The sequence below is a fragment of the Alligator mississippiensis genome, chromosome 8, assembly GCF_030867095.1.
Source record: "Alligator mississippiensis isolate rAllMis1 chromosome 8, rAllMis1, whole genome shotgun sequence".
Taxonomy (NCBI): domain Eukaryota; kingdom Metazoa; phylum Chordata; order Crocodylia; family Alligatoridae; genus Alligator; species Alligator mississippiensis.
Window position 1 is genome coordinate 68,669,744 of NC_081831.1, and position 20,580 is coordinate 68,690,323.

Genomic DNA, 20,580 nt, shown 5'->3' on the forward strand with positions numbered 1-20,580 from the left:
TTCCCCCCTTAACAGTCTGCTAAAATGCACAATTACTAGGAATAATTAGTATCTCCGGATGGCACTGGATGCACAGTACATGCTCATCCATACTGACCTTGCAGCATCTGGAAGTAACATGCAGAATGGAAAAGGAGTGCCAGCTGGATGTAAATTAACATGTACTGTTAGTCTGATTTAGAGTACAGTGGTGCCTAAGGGCCCTGACTGAGATGGCACCCCACTGTGCCAGGTGCTGTAAACTGCGGAGACCACAGCTTTCATGTCTCATTGCTCCGTTGTTACTCATATGGATGTTCATCCATCATTCTTTGCATCGTTACATCTGTTCCAGAGTGACTCGCTTAGGATCTTAAAGTTGCTGCTGTAAATTGCTGACCTAAAAAATGTTGCTACCTGATATGTAGACTATTAGCAATGGTATTGATGCTAGGGAAATGAATTCTATTTTGGTGAACTCTTTCCATTCTCCATTGTGCATTGTCTTGCAGTGTGCCCCTGTTTGGCTCATGACAGATTGTGAGTTACCCTGGCTGTACTTTTATATTTTTCTACACGAAGTGCTCAGGAATTCTGAACTCAATTTATAGGCATTGTTGCAAGAAGGCTTGCTGAGAAATAAGGACCAGACAAGAGATTTCAAAGGGTTATAAATTATCATGCAAGATGAAGGGTTGATTGGAAAACACTGGTCTGCCTTTTGCATCACTTACATATTCTCTGGCATATTCTCTTTTGTATCTCCTAATGTGCCACCATGTGTGGTGTGAAGCTCCCCGATATGAAGTAGCAGCTCTTGTACAAGATATAAAAATACCACATCCAAGATTAGCAGTGGACTGAACTTAAACATGTATTTGGTCAGAGATGTTGTTTGAACTGAAAGACAGGTGTTAGACGCATGAAAATGTGTTTGAGTATTTGAATTAGAAATGAAATGTTCACATTCTTGTAATGTTATGATTTCTAAATGGAAAAGTAGAAGAGACTGTTATCCTGGCATGACACCAGCCAGTATGGTGCAAGATTCAAACCTGTTTGGAATGAATCCCAAGACAGGTTCAGTCATTTGCATTCAGGTTTTGTAATAGGTTGGAAATTACATTTAAAAAAAATTTTTTTTTTCAGTTCCTCCTATTTTGACAATATTTAGAAGTCGTGGCAATGCAGTCAGTGTTCCATGAACTATTCGTGGGAAAGGCCTGCAAATGTTAATGGAGCCTTTTTATGAAATTGGACTTGCTCTTCATTTGGCTTTTAATGATCTGTTTACCATTACTGTCACATTTTCTCCCAGGGGCCCTTGTCTGGATTGTTGCGTGCACTGGGTGAACATAAAACATTTGTTTTCTAAGGCCCTGATTCCACATATATTTAAGTGGACAAGTAACGTTATTTGGACTGCTTAGGAGTACAGACATATATAACAATTGTATTGCTATCAAATGATAGTACTATTATGATGTAACTTAAGTCTCCATGCTCTTATAGTGGTGCACATGTAGCGAAACCATGGCTAGTCAGGTGTTTGAACAAAATCAAAGACTTTTGAGCAGTTTGATAAACAATCTCTTCTCATATTTGGTCAGGTTTCAGTCTCTTGACTCTTGTGAGGCCATCATTTCACCAGTTCTTCCAGGGTAGGCAAGCTTGTAATTTTTGGTTTAAAATATGCCAAAAAGTCTTTCAAAGCCACCACCAAGACCTAGAACAACCAAGCAATGCTGTGGGCCTTCTTGCCCCATCAAAAAGAAGCAAGAAAGGACCTGAACCTGTTGTTGTTTTCTAATGAAAGTCGTGAGAGTCCTTCCTGGACTTTGTCTATGTGACACTGGGTTGCTTAACAGCAGATCAACAGCTGTTCAAGGTGCTCTGCACATTCCCAGGGAAGTATTTGGGATCACACCCTAAGGGCAGGGCTCTCTTACTTCGAGTAGTCTTGCTGGTAATATGTAACTTCTTGTGCTGCTTCTTCCATGACCACCTTCTTGTTGTTTCTCAGGGTCTAGCTATGGCATCCCAGTGGACTGGATGGATTCCACGCAGGAGGAGGTGGCCTTTTGGCAGGAAATGATGTCCGCTTCCAATGAATGGATAGAAGGGTCATTGCCACTGAGGTCACTGGCAGGGAGAAGAAAGTTGAAATAAGACGTCTGCCATGCTACCGAAATTATGAGCATATTAACTGGAAAGCTACCCACTCCTACGGAACGGAAACCATCCCTGGCCAAATGATTGTTGAGTTAATTAGATGATGACTGCATGGGGATTTGAAGACACTAATAAGTATTATTAATCCCTCAGCAAAGGACTTAGCAGATGTTAAACTGATGCTGTACTTTGTCTTAGCCAGGAAGCCAAGAAGAAATGTTGTTTACTTTTTTATTTAATCATTTCTAATCCATATCTTAGATTTCATCAGACTCCAGGAATGTTGGCAGGGAAGAGGAGGCATAGCTATTTTTATACAGTTTTATTTTATTGCTGCTTTTTTGTGCCATTTTTCAATGCAGAGAGAAAGGTGTAAAAAGAGAAGGCGGCACCGCGGTATTACTCATCCTTACCCCTAAGTGGTACGCTTGGTACTGAAGGCAAGACCACTGCGGCTCACCAGTGAACATTATCCCCAGATGGGAGCCTCCCATCTGTTACAAATGTCAGTGACAGAGGAAAATTTAATTTTGGGTTGCTGCAGGATCCAAGGTGAGCCTGAAGTAGGAGAGGACTTTTGGAAGCAGACAGTGAAGCAACGTGACCAGGATATCAATGACAAAGTCAATACTTTTTAGTTCTGCTCTGCTTACTTATGAAAAAAAGGAGAAATGGTCATGGAGGTAATTTCCCAGACTGGTGCTCAGCAGATACGGGTCCTACTTCCAGCTCTGCCTTGAACTTCCTCTGTGACCTTAGGCAAATCTCTTGAAAAGTGAAGTGCAATATAAATTAGCTGGCAGCCATATGGCCAAATATAAGGTGCATTCATGTCACTGATGAACCAATCATTTCTTTGAAATTACTTGTCCACAAACACTTAAATCTGAAACAGTTACCCTATCTGCCTAATGAAAGAGATTAAGGAAGGAAGGTCAGAACTGCAGCCAGAAAACAAAGAGATGCTTGGGACTCCTTGTGCCAAACAGACGGTAAGTAAGTGGTCCACAGCTGTATACACTGAATCAACCAGCAACAGTTTGCGCATAAGAGCGAGCTGAGGAAATTTCCCACTGCGCTCTATATCCCTTGCTGCTTTTCTGATCTTCCTTTCGCATAATTCACATCAACAAGTTGAGGTCCCAGCTGGAATTATTATTAATCAACAGCTCACAGAATTTCCCATCTTCTCAGTTCCTATCAGCCGAGACATCACAACACTAGGTGCAGCTTTGTCATTTCTTCTTTACATGCACACATTTGGATTAGAGCATTTTCTCTCATGGTGCTCTCTGTGTCTGCCCGCCTGTCTGTACTACCATCCATGGAACCAAAGAAAGAGGTGGGAGCTATTGTCATGTTTAAAAAAATCCTTCTTTCCCAGTGTGAAGTAGCAGCTCCTGAAGAGGTAGCTTTCCTGGTGACCGGATCTTAATACAAAATAGCACAATGTTGACCTAAGCTGGTCAAGAAATGGAAAATGGCTTCTGTGGAACATTTGGAAGTTGTTTCACTTTAGAGGATTCAAAAGAAGCCCATTTTAGGGTGTTGTAAATTGTTTTAATCTATTTTTAATGTAAAAACAAGCCTCGTTTACCAAACCCATTTTAGAAACCAGCTGACACATACAAATACAAACCTATTTCTTCTCTCACTGGTTTACAATAACAAGTGTGCAAAATGTGCCAGAACTGCTCTTTACGCAATGTGTCAGGACCTGAAAAAAGTTCCTTTCAGTATTTCCAGTCGTTATTGATCCTGTGTCCAAGGTTCAGCTCATTTGCAATTCAGTGCCAGCAAAGTGGGGAAAAAGTGTGTTAATGGACCACACGTTGTTTGTCCCGGCAGTTAGTTTGCATGAATTCGCTCAAAGCATTGTGAATATTGGGAGGGCGAGGGGGGGTTGCATTAAGATTTCTTGGGGGATTTCTGTTAATCTGTCAGTTGTTTGTATATTTTAAATTAAGCCCTGATTAATTTAAGCAGCTTTTTGTATTTATTAGCGCATCAGAGTAGAAGATTACACTGCCAAGCAGTATATGTTTGTAGTGGAGTCATGTGTGAGGTAGCAAAACATACCATGTCTTATCTGTCTGAATAAGTGGAAAGCACTTTATCAGCAAAAGCAGGAGGCACTTTTATTGTCAATGTCATATGTAGGACTGGAGAAACTTTTAGCAAATATAAGTTTATGGCCTGTTGGTATGTGGCTTATGATGCTGATAGCTGACCTCTGTGAATTCTATCTTCAAGAGGCAAAGCATCTTTCCCAGGGGCGGCAATAGCAAAGGTTCATGTTTAGTCAGTCTGGGGATTCATTTGGAAATCGCAAAACAAACAAATCCTGATGAAATGTATTTGTATGATGACCTAATCAAACTCCCTTAAGGAGACGGGGTATTTAGTACATAGCGGGCGCGTCTATGCATACTTTGGCAAGTACTAAATGACTGTGCGGTACCTGCCGGTATTGCAAAATCACAGATCACAGTGATGCATACATCATTTATGACCCTACTGCACAGTAGCGGGGGTGTCATGTTTAGTGCCCACTGCTGCTACATTGCCATAGCAATGGACCCAGTAAAGATAACTACCCCAGATAGGAGCATGCAACCTTTATCGGTCATTTTGTTCAGCCCCTGTTCTAGGCCATATTGTCCCTGACTATTGGTAGTTTTTGGGATCTTCACGTACAGCTGAAGCCACAGTATGATTCTTAGGACTAGATCCAGTGAGCATTAATCCCTTGTAATCCCTTGCATGGCACAGCAGTAGTCACAGTGATCTGAGTAGGGAGATCTGTGAAATCAAAAATGACAAGATCAAGCTTATTTTAAATTAAAATGTCAATATTGGGACTTGAGCTGAGCAAATCTTGCAGACCAGAGGTTGCTAAGCATTTTTCTATTCTCATGAAGGAATGTGCTTTCATTCCATTTGTGCCTTTCTCACATTTGCTTTTTGTAACATTTAGCCAGAGAATTTCCAAGCAGGAATGATTATTCAAATAGCAAATGTTGAATTTGCAATAGCCTTGCTAGAAGAGCATAGCAGGCCAGATGACGAGCAATTTTGCTTGTCCAATCAGGAAACAGTAATGTATAATGTGACTTGCACCCAATCACAGTGGCTTAAATGGTGAATATCAAATACTTGCAATTAACAGCTCATGAACTAGCTTCAGATATGTTGGCAGAAATAAGTAGTGGATCTTGACCAACATCCAAAGTTTCATTCTCTGTATTGAGAGAGGGCAAGAGGCAAAAGCTGAATTATCCATTGCTATGTATTTGCCCAGCTCTGGTCATCACCAAGACAGCAAAAAAGGAAATCAATGTTATTGTGAAATATATGAGCTGCAGGGAGAAATTAGTATTAGTGGAACCCCTGACAATGTAAATCCATTTAGTAACAAGATGTGCTTACAAAAGCAATGTTGTATTTTTGCGAACTTTTTAAATTAACCAAAAGGAATGTATAAAAGTGATCAATGTATGCAAAACTAAATCAATAAACCACACTTTAATTCAGATAATCCCATGTACATTCACGATAAGTTTTCTTCTTTAGGTATATAGGCACTTAGTTACATTTATACTGGTCTGTTTTTCATCTCAAAAGGGTGCTACTGTTTTGTTACTGTTCAAACTGTTTTCCAGGAGGCTATTTTATTAGCATTAGCATGAACCTCATCAGAAGACAGTGGATAACTCTTGCTAAAGTGTTAGGCTATGGCATATTTACAAAGACATTGTGAGGTATGTAAATAGTATATTATACTGTGTATCTAGTGTTGGCACTGGATTTATGACCCAGATACCTTGTTCCAGGCGGTACCCTCAGACCGACCATGACCTTTCCATTTGATAATAGGCAAATGTATTGATGCACAGTGATAACAGAAAAAAATAATGCAAGCAGTTCTATAGCTACCAATCCTAGAGCTGTCATCAAAGTCAAGGTACGTCTGGCCAGGACGTGAGCTTCACTCTGAGGTTCTCCTGAATGTCAAATGTCAGCAGCCTGGAGGTTGGAAGCTGAGCCCCCTTTTTCCCCCCAGTGGAGTGGATGAAATGGGCTGGTGGTATGCCTTCTGTCCATGGTGCCTTGGGTTCAGGGACCCTTTATTGCTCTAAAGTCTCTGTTTTTGTATTCTTTTTCTCTCCTGATGACTCTTCATAGCTATCACTGATTGGTCCCTTTGTGGTTGCCATACTGTCCACATTCTGTCCTGTCATCATATTCCTTTGGTTCACAAGCCCATCACATGCACTCATCCTAATTTGGGCTCTCCTGGGTCTTCTTCTAATTTGGTCTGTTCCCCCAAAACCGAAAAACTCAGGCCCCCACTTTGGGGCCTCATGAGCTGATGTCACCTTATCTTACATTATGGAACAGTGTGGTATATGCCCACAATTTCCCAGGCTATGTGTATATCCGTTGGCTTTGTTGGTTAGACCCCCTGTCTGCCTTAAAGTCTGTGAGAAGTGTGTGACTGTGTGACCAGGCCTTTAGAAATCAATTAACCTTTGCTGCTGCCCTGGCCTATTGTTCTAATGCATGTATAGATTTCCTATAAGCCAATTCCCAAAAGCAAACCTTGAAATACCATTTTCTAGTCATCATCTACCGTGGGCCCAAAGACCACTATAGCAGACCAACCCCTGTACACATGCAGTTAATTTTGTTTGTTGAGAACTGGCTGATGATTAGATTTTTGATAATTTCAGTGGTGCCCAGATATAGGCTTTTGATAATTGGCCTAAATTCTGATCCTTGAAATAACACCACTAAAACTTATGTTGGTGCAAAGTTGGGGGAATACAGAATCAGGCCCCACGCTTTTAAAGAATCTTACTTAAGCATGGAACAATTTCTGCACTGGAAACCCCACCATATGGGGTCTGGCTGGGTATTGGGAGCTGCTCAAGACAAAGGATCGTGATTGTCTGGAAAGCACTTAGCATTGTAGGTGCTTTCATAATAATGCCAAGGTTCTGGTCCTCCTATTCACAGCAGCCTCAAAAAGTCCCTCTGGAGTTGTAGGGCTGCTAGGAGAGTACCATGAAACCTCACGTTAGGGTGTCAGCAATTATGACTTTTCCAGAATGTGGCCATTTTCGAGGTTTTCCCTAGCTCCCCACTTTATGATGCACACTTCATCGCACCAAACACTCTCCAGGAGTCCCAAGCATAAATGGATATTTACTGCTTATCAGAGCCTTTTGTTGAGCTAAAAATAGATGATGGGATGAGCCTAGCTGCATTCCTAGAAAAGAAAAGCCACATGCAAAGAACAGGTCTCTGGTCTCTTCACTCCCTGAGGCTGGCAGTGGTCCTGAGGAGATGGGTACAGCATGACGTACAGCAGTCTTGAATGAGCCAAGCCCTCCTTTGGCATTTTATTCACTGTTCACTCTGGTGAAATTCCCACTGAAATAAATTTGTAAAATATGAATAAAACCTGGGTAAGGAGGTCAGGAGCCAGTGCACCTGCTGGAGGCGAACCTTTGGGATAGGACAAACACTGATCCTGGGAGGTGATGTGCAGGCTTATCTTCCTCTGACATCTCACAGGACTAAGAGCTAAAGGCCTGAACCTCCTCCACTCTGATCAGCAGGAGCTTTGCCGGTGACTTCAGTGGATGGAGGCTCAGACAAGGATTACTGGGTTTTGTGCTGCTGCTCAGGCATCAGGAAGCTGGGAGACTGAACAGTAAGGCAGGCCTGATCGTGGGAGTGCTGCGGTCCTTTGACTTACATACAGACATGATCAGACCCTGAGTGATTGATGTTGGTATTGTGTTGTCACCAATCAGATGAGTGTTGGGGAATGTAGCAAATGGTTGAGAAAGGCTTATTTCTACTGAGGCTTTGTAGCTCATTTACAAGCTGCTGCTCAGGCTTGGAGCTGGGAAATGCAGTTGTTTAAACAGGCAAATAATTTCTGTTCAATAAATGAAAAGTCACTTAGGGCTGGTCCTGCCAGCACCGTCCTGGTAAATCCCTCTCCCATGCCAGAATCAGGCAGGCCATCTCTGCGTTAATGACCTGCTTTAGAAGGAAAGGTGGGGGAGCTATTTCTGCAGGCTAAAATTCAGGGCACTTTTCGGGACTTCTGTCAAGATCATTATTTTTGTGCAAAGCAGCCTGCAAAATGGAAAAACGTATTAAACGCAAAGGCACAAGCACAAAGCCCCTGGAACTAATGCTCTTCATAGCCCAGGAGCTGAGCGTCTGATAGAAGTGTGCCTGATAGAATATTCATGGGCCGTGTTCACCGTGTTAGAACAGGATTTCCTCTTGCATCCAAGCTGCATTTTGCTTTCTTCCGCGGCAGGGACCCCACCCTGCTGCCACTGAAGTCGGCAGCAAAGCTTCTGTTGACTCCAACAGGAACCAAATTGGACTCTGCACGTCGCATCCCTAATCTAGCCCTGCTGGTTGCTAACAATCAAAAGTAGCTTTCAAGCTGTAAACAAGTGATTGAAGGCAATTCTCAAAGGGGAAAATAGAGAACTGTTTTCTAACCATGTAAGGAGATCACCTACCCAGGCTGCACTGCAAAACTGCAATAACTGCCCCTCCCACCTTGGTACCAATTCTTCCCGATTAGACTGGATTTCTTTGTTTATAAGATCCTTTTCTCTCACTGGGAAGACTCAGATGGCTACACCACTCCCAATGGAGCCAGTCTTGTCCTTGATCTCACTTTTGATCAGGAAACCTGCTGCTTAGGCCAAGTAGGCTGAAATAAAGCACTGGAGCTCATGCTTACACTTCCCCAAGCAACAGTGAGGAGCTGATTTCTAACTTGTTTTTGTGGGAAAGCGTGTTGTTAAGAGGACTGGAGTTCACTGAAAGCACACACCCTTCATTTGATTAATGGAGCCAGAGAACCCTGTACTGTGCACTCTGGATGGCACCATGTAATAGGTTAGAGTACATTAAAGATATGCAGAGCCAAATTCTCTCTTTGTGCAGTTCCACTGATGTCAGTCAAGTTATACCAGGGTTTTGCTTGCCCTATCTTGTGCAAGTAGCAAACCAAATACTAGCTGTAACCTCTGGAGCACTTTCCATTCATCCAGAGGCCTCGCTGGTTATCTCTGAAGTGTCTCTCTCCTTTCTAGATTCAGAGATTGTAAGGCTGGAAGGGACCTTGGAAGATCATCAGGTCTAGCCTCCTGCACGGGGCAGGAAAGACAGGTTGGGTCAGGTGACCTCAGCAAGATGACTAGCTAGTCTCCTCTTGAAGATTTCCAGGGTTGGTGATTGCAGGGGTGATGTGTAGGGGGTGCATGTGCACCCCCTGAGCATGGTGGTGCACCCCCTACAAAAAAGCACTGCCACCCTCCCCCTCGCTGCCGATAGTGCTGGCGGTGTCTGCGGGAGCTCCCCACTTACTGCCGCTGCGCTCCCACTGCCACCGTGCCCCCACAGGCACCGAGGGCATGAGTCATTCATGTCCACCAGTATTTGTAGTCTATCTTCAAGCATGACCGTGCTCCCCCATAACTTAGTGTCATCTGTGAACTTGGCCAGTGAGCTCTTCACCCCCCTCATCCAAATAATTGATGAAGATATTGAAAAGTACAAGACCAAGCACCGACCCCTGCAGGACACTGCTGCCCACTTCTTGCCAAGACGACACAGACCTGCTCATTAGGACTCTCTGGGTCCTACCCCGCAGCCAGCTTCGTACCCACCTAACCGTCTTGCAGTTAAGCCCACTATCTTCTAATTTTCTTGTGAGAACATTGTGGGATACCAGATCAAAGGCTTTTTGGAAGTCAAGGTATACAATATCCACCACTTCTCCCTTATCCAGGTGGTGAGTCACCTGATCATAAAAGGAGATGAGGTTGGTTAGACAAGACCTGCCCACAACAAAACCATGCTGGCTGTTCAAAATCCTACCTTCTGCAAGCCTTTCGCACAAAGACTCCTTAATGAATTTTTCCAGGATTTTCCCTGGGATAGAAGTTAGGCTAATTGGCCTATAGTTACCCGGATCCTCCTCCTTCCCCTTCTTGAAGATGGGTGTAATGTTGGCCCTCTTCCAGTTCTCAGGGACCTCTGCAGAGTGCCACAAGTTTTGGAACAGTTTCGCATGGGGTTCTGCAATGACACCAGCCAGCTCCTTCAGCACCCTCAGATGGAGTTCATCTGGTCCTGCTGACTTATACATGTCTAATTTCTTTCTATATTTGGTTCAGTGCCCTCCCAGAGGCAAGGGCGATCCGGGTCTATGTAAATAGGACGTTACATAATAATTAGAGCATTGTTTTAGAAGGACTGGGTGCCTCATGATACTGGAAGGCTAAAGCGTGCCTTGCAACTCTGGGTCACTGACATAAAAGCTGGTCCAGATTAGCAGTGACCCAAAGTATTTACTAGTGTTGGCTAATTGGCGGCACAGAGCTGATGCATCTTAGTGTGGTTCTGTTGGCAGGTGTCTGCAGTAGAGAAATCACTGCAAAAGGCATAAATGATGCTCCTATCCCGGGATTCCTTGCTATAGATAATAAAGTAGCACATTGTCACTGTAACCTTTCCAACAACCTATGGGCTATGAACCTCTTGAGACCCTGGCTCCTCTTCTCTATCCCTGGCTTCCTTAGAGAGCCGGAGTATCCACCCCCACACCCTCAGAGAGCTCTTTCTTTGCTCAGCTTTTAGGAAGGAGGTAAGCATGCCCACACCCCAGCTAGCACGGCAGACAGCTTGGCTCCAAACCACCAGTATTTATTGTGCCACTGCAGTTCTGATTGTCCTCCCTGGGATTATTCCTTTCTCTCTACTACATCCTCCTCCTCGGGACTTTCTCTTTGTCCCCCCTGGGAGGCCCCTTTCTCTCTATGAGCCTCACTCTTTCCCTGGCTCAGACAGCCACACTTGCAGCAAAACTATACTGTTAACCTGAGGATGCCACCCACCCAATCAGATGAAACCTCATGTCATGGAGATCCAGTCCCAGGGCAGTCTCTGTGGCCCGATGTCAGGACCACTCTGTGGTCTCCCCCTGGGGTGAAAAAGAGATGCCCTACTTGTGAAATGATCCACTGCAACTATCTGTATCGACACCTGTCCATCCCTGCCCGAAGCGTGCCTCGGCAGGCCTGCAGGTTTGCTCAGCCTCTTTTGTCAACGCCTGGCACTCAGGCCTAGAGGAAATTTTTTCATAGCTGTCTGCAAGCCCCCTGAAAACTGTTGGTGTTGTGCAACTACTAACAGTTGTCCTCTTAGCACCTTCCTGCGCCTGCTGGCTTTCCCATTCGCATGCACCGCTCATTATTTCTTGTGTATGCTGTACAACCCCTTCCAGTTCCAGCTGTAAGCTGCTTTGGATTCACATCTGTGAGGATGCGCCCGATCACTTGTGTAATTAACTACCTGTCTAACGAGCTGCCTGCTGCATGGAGTTAACTGAGACACATTTTAATCAATCCCATTGTGTGTCTATGTTATCAATGATGCTGCAGCAGTTAGAAACCGGATGTATTGTTTGGTATAAACCAGCTTGGTTTCTTTACACTGGGTTGGCGTCTGAGTGCCTTTGCAACAGGAGTCGTTCTAGTGGCATATAGCATAAAATTGCTGCAAGTCAGGAGGCGACCAGGCCCAATTCGGGATACTAAACAAGTATAAACACCACCAACTGCAAGTGGCTGTAACTGACTGTGCAACACACAAGGCTGTGAGCATATCAGGTCCCAACTATTACAGATCCTGAACTCATTCTTGTTGGGCTCTCTCAGTTAGTGCATCAGGAGCAGCTCTAGGGCAGTCGATGGAAATGCTCCAGTGTAAAATACGTCAGGCTCAGGCCCTGTGCTTCAACATCTGAACGCTGGCTTCTTTACTGAGTAGAATATCGAAAGCCACCTTTGATTAAAAGGCACAAGTTCCCACACATCGCTGCGTGTGGGGGGGGCAGTGAGTGGCCTTTACAGGTTCCTGAATGAGTGGCATGGTGGAAGCGTACATCCCATTGATTTTATTTGTTAGTAGCCTTGGAAACGGAGAGGGCATTAAAATTGCATGGAGCATGCAAGGCCGGGCAGGGCTTACTGTGCGCCTATTGTTGTATTTCCGCCATCAGATCCAAGATGCCTTAAATCTCCAGCTGCCAATTAAAGGGTGTAAAAAGCCCAGGTTGTTTATCAAGGCCATAAATCACAGATAACTGGTCATGTATTTGGAGGAAAAGGCTGTAGTGAGTGACAAGGCTGATGCCCTGGCTGGAATCTGGCCTTTGGCCAGGTCAGACCGTGGTTGTGGTGATGGTGTTGTACCACACTGCCGCAGTCCCTTGCTCTAATGGCCCCAGGGAAAGTGCTTTCCTGCGAAGGGGAAACTTTCATTTGACTGTGATCTCATTAGCCATGTTTACAGCCACAGAGCTGAAGGTGCCTAAATAGGACTTTGGGGTGTCACAAAGAGCTATCCAAAGTGATCGCACACAGCAGCCACAAAGGTGCTAAGTCACTCAGGCTTATGAAATGCCATTTTGTCCAGAAAAGATATCTAGAGCTAGATTTGAATTGACCCTAAATGCATCTAAACAGGACTTAGGTGGGATTCAGGCACAAAAAGGAATTAAAATCAACCTCAGCTAGCTGCTTCAAAACTGATTGAAGTACTTAGTATCATTAGGGACTGTCATATTGGCCTGAAAACCCCTTGGACTCCTGGACTTAATGCATTGTTTGCTCAAAAGCAATTGAAATGAGCCACTTACACACCTAAGTCCAATGCAGACAATTACTCTAATGCAGGGCCCAGTAGTGAGCCAAAAACATGCTCACTTGCTTCAGCTGGTGTTTCAGACCCCACCACTGCTGCCCATGTGAATCCCCGCATCGCCGTAGAAGCCTCCTGCCACCAAAAGGCTGCCAAGATCCAGGCGTTGCACTCTGGCAAAAACTGCCTGCAGGATGAATCCAGCCTGTGAGCCATAGGTTGTGGACCTCTGTTCCAATGGTCAGAGGGGTGGCCAAGGATTTCTAGCCACCCCCCAGCAACATGATTGTTGGGTTATAGCCAGACTTTCAGGTTTCACCAGAGCTCGGACTCACAGCTCTGGTATTTTGTTTGCAGAAATGTAAACTACAGAACCCAGTTTCAGTGCACTTGAAAATATACAGCCACGATAAGGCACCATTCTTCAGTTTTATCATCACAATCCATTTAGCAACAGCAAGTGATTATCGTTCTCTGTATTTCTGTGAATCAGTTGTTTACATTAATGTTGCTTCTTACTAATATGGAAAGTCATTAAACTGAGGCTTTAAAGTCAGAAATTGCCAGTGTCACGCAATGGCATATTAAAATAACAGCCACTTGTGGGGTCGCAGCCTGGGGACCACAACTTCCAGGGGGGCATAAAGAGGCTTCTGGGTGTCACGATCCCTCACCTCCGCTCTATGAAGCAGGTCCTGAAACTTTGCTCTGGTGTAATAGGCTGCTGAGGCAAAAAAACCCCAAACAACTGGAGACAGTTTGTTGCTAATCAGGCAGGAAATAATAAGGCCCTGAGCCTGCAACAGCATGGGGGAATGACAAATAGGCGTGTATGCAGTTGTCACCTTTCGCGGCTGCTCCCTGCAGTAGAGGTACGTACACATGGCCGTATTTCCAGAATCTTAGTTTCACAACATGAAGGCATCGATTGGCACTCATGACAGAAGAGCAGAGCTGGCCCCTCTGCCCTTCCCAGAAGCAATAGGTTTGCAGCTCAGCATTTGCTGGGGAGGGTGCAGAATCTAAAGAAAACTGATGAACAATTATTGGCTTTGCTGCCATGTGAAATGTGTATAGCTGGAAGAGCATTTGCTTTTTCTGGGGACTCAGATAACTGAGGATACCTAAGCCATCCTGTTGGCTCTTTGACCTCATGGGAAGAGCCTTCAGACAGCATTTGGTAGATTTTTGGCTAGAGACACGAAGCATTTTGGCAGCCAGTGCAACCTTGAATAGCAGCAGACACCTGACAGATCCACCGTGCCCGTGTATTTGCAGTCTGCAAGTGTCTCATCGCTCCTTTCAAATCAAGAAATAGTAACAGCTAGAGCCATCCACACTAGATCTGTTCCAGTTGCAGCGCACGCATCACTGTCAATACACAGCCACTTGACAGATACTTTCCAGCAAAACTTCACCCCCATACTGCAAAACTGATGTGCTGGCTGGCACTCATCAAGGATTACCTCACCAGGAAAGTCAAGGCTCCCCAGAGTATCTTTTCAGCTGTTTGGAGTGCTATTCATTTAGTTGTGGCCTCTCGTGTAGGCCAAAAGCAAGCAGGCTGGGGACACGCACTGATGTGATGAAAACTAGACCAGGGGCTTCTAGTGTGGATAACTCATTGCTGGCAACAGTGATGCTGTAAGAAGGCAAAACCATATCTGTGCCCCCTGCAGCACTGAACCAGCCCTGAGGCAAAGCAGGTTGGGGTATTTTTTGTACATTTTGGCATCTTACACAGAGCAGTGAGAGAGCTCCTCCTTTCCATGGTGTTCCCAGCTGTGCCGACCATGGTTGCTTTGAAAATGTAATGCATTTACATCCCACAATGGTGGGATCCATCCCAAGCAAATCCTTGTATAATCTATTACTAAAACTACACAGGCAACCCTGACACAACCATGAGATGCAGCACCCTAACCTGCCACAGGTAAAGCAGGGGGACAATGGCAGTCAGTGTCCTGCTGCTGCGAGGACTGTTCAAATGCACTTGAGAGCTAAAAAAAGATGGTCATCCCAGGCTACAGCAAAAGGAAAAAAAACCTAGTCTGTACCACTCTGATCGTGGGGTAACGTTTCTTCCTGAGCCCAAATGTGGTGACTGGTCTGACCCTGTCCTCACATTAGTCTGAGGACACTAAGGCCAAGTGGGACCTATGTGGTACCTGGCAGAGGATGGCAGAACTCATGTGACAGCACCACAAGCAGAGGTGCTGGAACATTGCAGCCTGCTGCAGCCTAGTGCCCATCAGCTCCCGCGGGTTGCCAGGTCATGGACAGGAGGTAGATGGATGGACACAGCCACCCACACTAACACAGAAACAATGGGGGTCTACCTATGTCTCTCCATGGGACCCTGGCACAAGTCATGTTACCTTGCCAGGACCTCATCGCCCCAGCTACAAAATGAGTGTGGTGAAGTGCACTGACACCTGGGGATTAAAGGTGCTATGTACAAGCTAGAACTTAGGGCCAACATTTTCAAATATCCCCAAGGGATTCATTGCTTCCATTGAGTCAAAAAATCATGTTGAGTCCTCTGGCTGGCTTTGAAAATATCAATCAATCATTTCGTCACCTCAGTGCCCACTAAAGTGCAGCCACCTCTGGGGTGGAGCAGAGATTCAGCTTGGCAGAGATACTGCAATAAGCCAAGCACAGGTTTGAAAGTGGATTTTAAAAGCCTTGCCTGCAAGAACCACCAAGAGCCTCAGCCACTAGCGCAACAGGGAAGCTAAAGCTGACAGCAGGAATCCAGGAGCGTAAGTCTGAGGAGGGCCTTGCACAAGCTCTTTAAGCCCTGGCTTTACTAGCTTTAAAATAAGTTCCAAGGCAAGGAACAGCCTCTTTATTCTAAAGCTCCTAAAAACCTGCATGCAGGTTTACTATGTACATGAGCTGTTTAGCAAGCACATTATAAGCTCATAGTAGGGCCTTTAGCCCAGCCTTCATCTATTCTACACTATACAACTCTTTCCTGTGCCAGCACCTGGTATGGGTTAATTTTGAGCCTGAGTCCAATAGGAAAGCCAAAGACTGGTCTCATTTCTACCCAGGGCAGCCTACAGATTTCACTGAGACTGAGGATATCCAGATGTGCCAGGTTGGCCTTGAAGATAGTTTTGCAAAGGTGAACCAAGTCCAGTGTCAAAGCTGCTCATGCTCCCTTGCGTGAGTCACCAGGGCAGAGCATCCAGGTGGGACACTGGACCAGCAGGATAACTAGAAACAGAAGGGCTAAAGGAGCTTCCTGGTATGAAAGGCACTGGTAGGTGACCCATCAGGTACAAGCCTAGCCATCCAGAATCCAGGCTGCCATATGCTGAAAGGCTCAGCTTGCTGATCTGTGCAACAGGTTGCAGGGTGACAGAGGACATCGGGATTTTTTCTTTTTTTTGAATCTGTGGCATGTTCATACTTTCCTTCGAACTGTGAATAGCTTCCCCATCAATTTCTGCTCACCCTACAGCTTATAAAGCATCTCTGCCCAGCCCCTGCCTAGATAGCCTGCTTGCATGCTTTGCATTAAATATAGGTTACTATTTCTTTTAGGCAGCAGATTTTTTTCACCTTCTTAAATTGTACTAGAGTAGAAGCTCCCCCAGGATCTCATTTTCATTTTCTCTTGCTTTCTCAGTTGCTGCTAATTAATATCCAGGCTGCCTAGTCACACAGCATGTGTTCATCTACATTCACGTGTATGAGGGAAGTGAGAAGAAAGTCCCATCGTGTGAATCTGTTAGGAGGAGCAGGCTGCAGTGCCCTGGGAGCTCTATGGGTTTCAATCCCACTTCTCCCCGCACATAAACCGGCACTGCATAATTTTATACGTCTGCCTCCTTCCTCTGTACCAGCACCCTTTGAATCTTTAGTACCTCCTTCCATTCCCAGGCCTGTGCATGGCATCCCCAAACCTGACTCTGTGTCCCAAATGCAGGTCTCAGTGGTGCTGCCCACACCTTAATGATCTCGCAAGGCACATTTCTGGGGCCACCTTCAAAACAGGAGGCAGGGCTGAATTAATGCAGAGGCAACCTAGGGACATGCCTAGGACCCTAACTGAAGAAGGGGCCCAGTTGTGCTTATTTTACACATATTAAAATTACTGAGTGAAAAAAAGTAGGGTCCCATGAGTTTGTTTGACTAGGGCCCACTAATGAGTTAATCTGGCCCTGACAGGAGATAACCCACACAGTCACCAGCACAGCTTGGTAGGTTTGCTTACAACTGAGTAACCACATCACCTTACCCCGAGCCTTGTCCTAGCTCCCTCAAGGTTGTATGCTGCCTAGTATGCTGCTTGGAGTAATGCACCCCAAGAACTGAGTGCTCATTTTTTAGAAATTGTTTAAGTAACCAGTGCATGCTCACTTGGTTGGATTACAGGCCTTGGACTATGAAGGCTTCAAGACAGAGCTGTAAATGCCTTTCCTCCTGCACCAATGCTCTATGTCCCCTTTGAGTGCTGTTAGGAGCGGTGACTTAGTATACCCTAGGGGAAACATTGGCTGCAAGAGCACCTGGGATTCACTGACGTATGTTCCAGAGCCCTGTAAAATAGTGACTGAGTTACTATAGGACTAGGTAGACCCTGGGTCCTCTAGTAATTTCCAAATGGAAGGAGGACACTGGGGAAAAAAGGTGTGAAAAACAGTGAGAAAAACAGAATGAAGTGCCAGGAGGCTTAATTAATGCTTGCGAAGTGCTCTGAACTCATCTGGAAAAAGCGCATCAGATGCATGCAAAGCATCACTGCCAAGGATTCACTGCTTAATGAAAAGTTAACTTTGATTGTTTGTAATAGGGCCTTGCTGCCTATTGCTGTAGTTGAATGCAGTATTACTGCAAAGGGAGGGGAAGGGTTCTTTCCCCTCCCAAGATACCACTGAAATGAGAACTCTCTGATTAAAGATTTCTAATTAATAAATTATATTTTAAAGTACATTAAAAATAATCCCTTGGCGCTTTTCTTAGGAAAAACAATACTAAATTCAGTAAGCATCCTGGTCAACTTCCAAGTTCGGTTATTAATGCCTGCGTTAAAAATGCCTCTTTCTGTTTCAATTGTAGACAACAGGCATCACGTGTTGTTTTTTTCATTTTATGTTAATGTTAGAGCTGACAGAATTTTCTGAACAACAATAATTTTCTGTCAAAAAGGCCTTGCTTCTAAGTCAACATTTTCACAAATGTCAATGATTTCAACATTTTTTATTTTCTGTCATTTTTATCAACAAATTGAACTGTTAGCAATATGTTAATTAATACTTTGGTTTAATGCAGAGTCCGGGTGACTATTTTCTGGGGCTGCACGAAGCTTTGGTCCCTGATTCGATCCAGCCTGATTCGGTGGCCAAATCTCTGAATCTGAATTGAACCGATTAATTGATTCGGATCACTGTCCTTGATTCGATTCAGCCAAATCTGAATTTGAAGATTCGATGCTGATTTGGAGAAGCAGTGATTCAGCCATAGACATAGCTTTAAAAGTTTTTTCTACATACCTCTAGGTACCAGGTGGCTCGTGAACGCTGCAATGGTGGGATGGATGGAGCGTCCCATAGGAGCGTGGGGGGCTCCCCAGTGTGCTCAGCAGCAGACCTGGGAGTGGACCAGAAGCATTTCCAGTCTACTTCTGGGTCTTCTGGGGAGTGCACCAAGGGGCTCCTGCCCCCCCCGGTTCAGTGACTGGTGCCTTCTGGGTCTGGGATGGGCCCCCGGAGGCCCCTGCAGCTGATCGCTGACCTGGGGGAACGTGGGGGGGCCAGCGCGCTCCCTGGCAGACCTGGAAGCGGACCGGAAGTGCTTCCAGGTCCGCCACCGAGCACACGCAGGTCTCCCCCCCTGCACTCCTGTAGGACGCTCCATGTGCCCCAGCATCCCAGCGATCACCAGCCGCACCTGCTACCTCGAGGTATGTAGAAAAAACTTTTAAAGCTGTGTCTGTGGCTGAATCACTGATTCTCCAAATCAGCATCGAATCTTCAGATTCAGATTTGGCCGACTCGAATCAAGGACAGTGATCTGAATCAACGAATCAAATCACTGTCCCTGATTTGGGCCGAATCTGAATTGAATAGGGCCCACTTTGCACACTCCTACTATTTTCCCATTTCCCATGACTTTTTGAGGGTTCTACCTAAAAAGGTCCACTCCACAGGAGTGGAGGAGAACCCATTTGAGGAGCTCACAGCCCAACCTGATCTCAGCTGTGGTGTGGTATGATGGGACTGGGGGCTGTTAAACACTGCCCCACTCCACTCCAGATGTGGCTGCGTTGCAAGTGGTGGATGCCACTGCTTAGAGCTGCGGCGTGCTCTTCCAGCATGTGAAACGCTGCGACAATGTGTGATATTCACCGCCGCGGATCTGTACACGCAGTGCTCAGCACACCGACAGGGCAGCAAGGAGGACTGTTGATTGCTCGTCACGCACTGACGCTGCACGTACCACGGCACAGAAGACTGCCCAGACAAGACACTGATTCATGACTCAATAACTGGTTTGTAATATTTAACTAAATAATCAACTCTTCAAATTGTTTTCCTTCATCCACTCAGGTGCCAGGAATAGGTGAATACACACAAAACTATACTTGCGTCACCAGCTACTTTAACAGAGAAGGAGAGATGGCCCCATAGGAAGAGGACTGGCCTGGACCCAGGGGAGCCGTAGACATAGACGTGCTGTGACCCACAGCAAGTCCTGTCGCCTCCTCCTGCGAGACGCACGAGGGACGCGCGCTGGTCACGGGCTCCCCGGCCACCGGGAGTCCTCCAGCCCCTCGGCACCAACCTCTGCTGGACGCGGACGGAGCAAACTGGCGACTCTCCGATTTCCGGCCAAGAGCCTCAGGGGCTCGGGCCAGGCTCGTCCGGGGATTCAGGGGACGGGAGAGGCCAGTCTCCACCGGTGCGGTGCTCCTCCATTTTAGACTCAAGGCTGCCCCCTCAGAAAATGCCAGCTCTTAGTTTTGCCTTATTTTTGCCTACAGGAAAATACTAGAGCAGCTTGTGTTGCAAAGCACTCGGAAAGCCTACAAGGAGGCAGGGTGTTCTGGGCCCTGTGGAGTCCCATCGAAATCTCTGGGTTTATCGTAAGAACGTAACAGTTGCCGTGAACCGGCTCTGGCTGTAGGTCCCTCTCACCTGTGTCGCAGCGGCCAGGCCAAGGACGTGGGTCTGACCAGGCGTTTCCTGCTGACCCTCTCCTTCACAGCTCTCCAGATCTGGTTCAGAGGCGGCCGATGCCTCCTTTCACTGGGGAGCGGTAGGGGGCACCTGCCCCCAGGCTCGGGGGGGCCGGTCGCCCACGCCCCTTTTCCTCCAAACACGCGTCCCATCCCGTTTCAAATCTGCCGGGGGGGAGGGGGGCTGAACTACTCTCCGTGAGCCCCCCCCCGCCCGCGGGGACGAGCCCTGCCCCACGCGGGATGGGCACGAGGAGGGGAAGAGCGGGGCGGGGCACGGTTTCTGGGCGAGGCCCTCGGGCGGTGAGGGGCGGGGCCTCCGCCGCCCCGCCCCCCGGCGCTTTGTCGGGCGCCGCTCTTCGAGGCAATGCGGTAACGGGCCCGGCTATCCGGGGCATTGCGGTAGCTGCTGATGCCAGCGATGAGTCAGTGCCTGGTGCCGAGGCGGCTGCCATTGCCGCAGCGCCGCGCCGCCCGCCCGCAGCCCG

At 46.4% G+C, this 20,580-nt stretch overlaps 1 protein-coding gene and 1 long non-coding RNA gene across 2 annotated transcripts in view; one reads left to right on the top strand and one right to left on the bottom strand.

Annotated features, from left to right (window-relative positions):
- Window positions 1–5,689, top strand: part of LOC106737022 (synaptotagmin-like protein 2) — a 41,082-nt gene extending 35,393 nt beyond the window's left edge. The window contains exon 16 of the mRNA XM_019487792.2: window positions 2,003–5,689. Coding sequence (XP_019343337.1) covers window positions 2,003–2,148 — 146 coding nt within the window. The 3' untranslated portion in view covers window positions 2,149–5,689. The remainder of the gene's footprint in view (window positions 1–2,002) is intronic.
- Window positions 841–20,574, bottom strand: LOC109283241 (uncharacterized). The gene is made up of 2 exons (XR_002090334.2): window positions 20,052–20,574; window positions 841–2,121 (listed from the first exon to the last, which is right to left on the bottom strand). It is a non-coding gene; the product is annotated as an uncharacterized LOC109283241 (long non-coding RNA).
- Window positions 20,575–20,580: the final 6 nt, after the last annotated feature.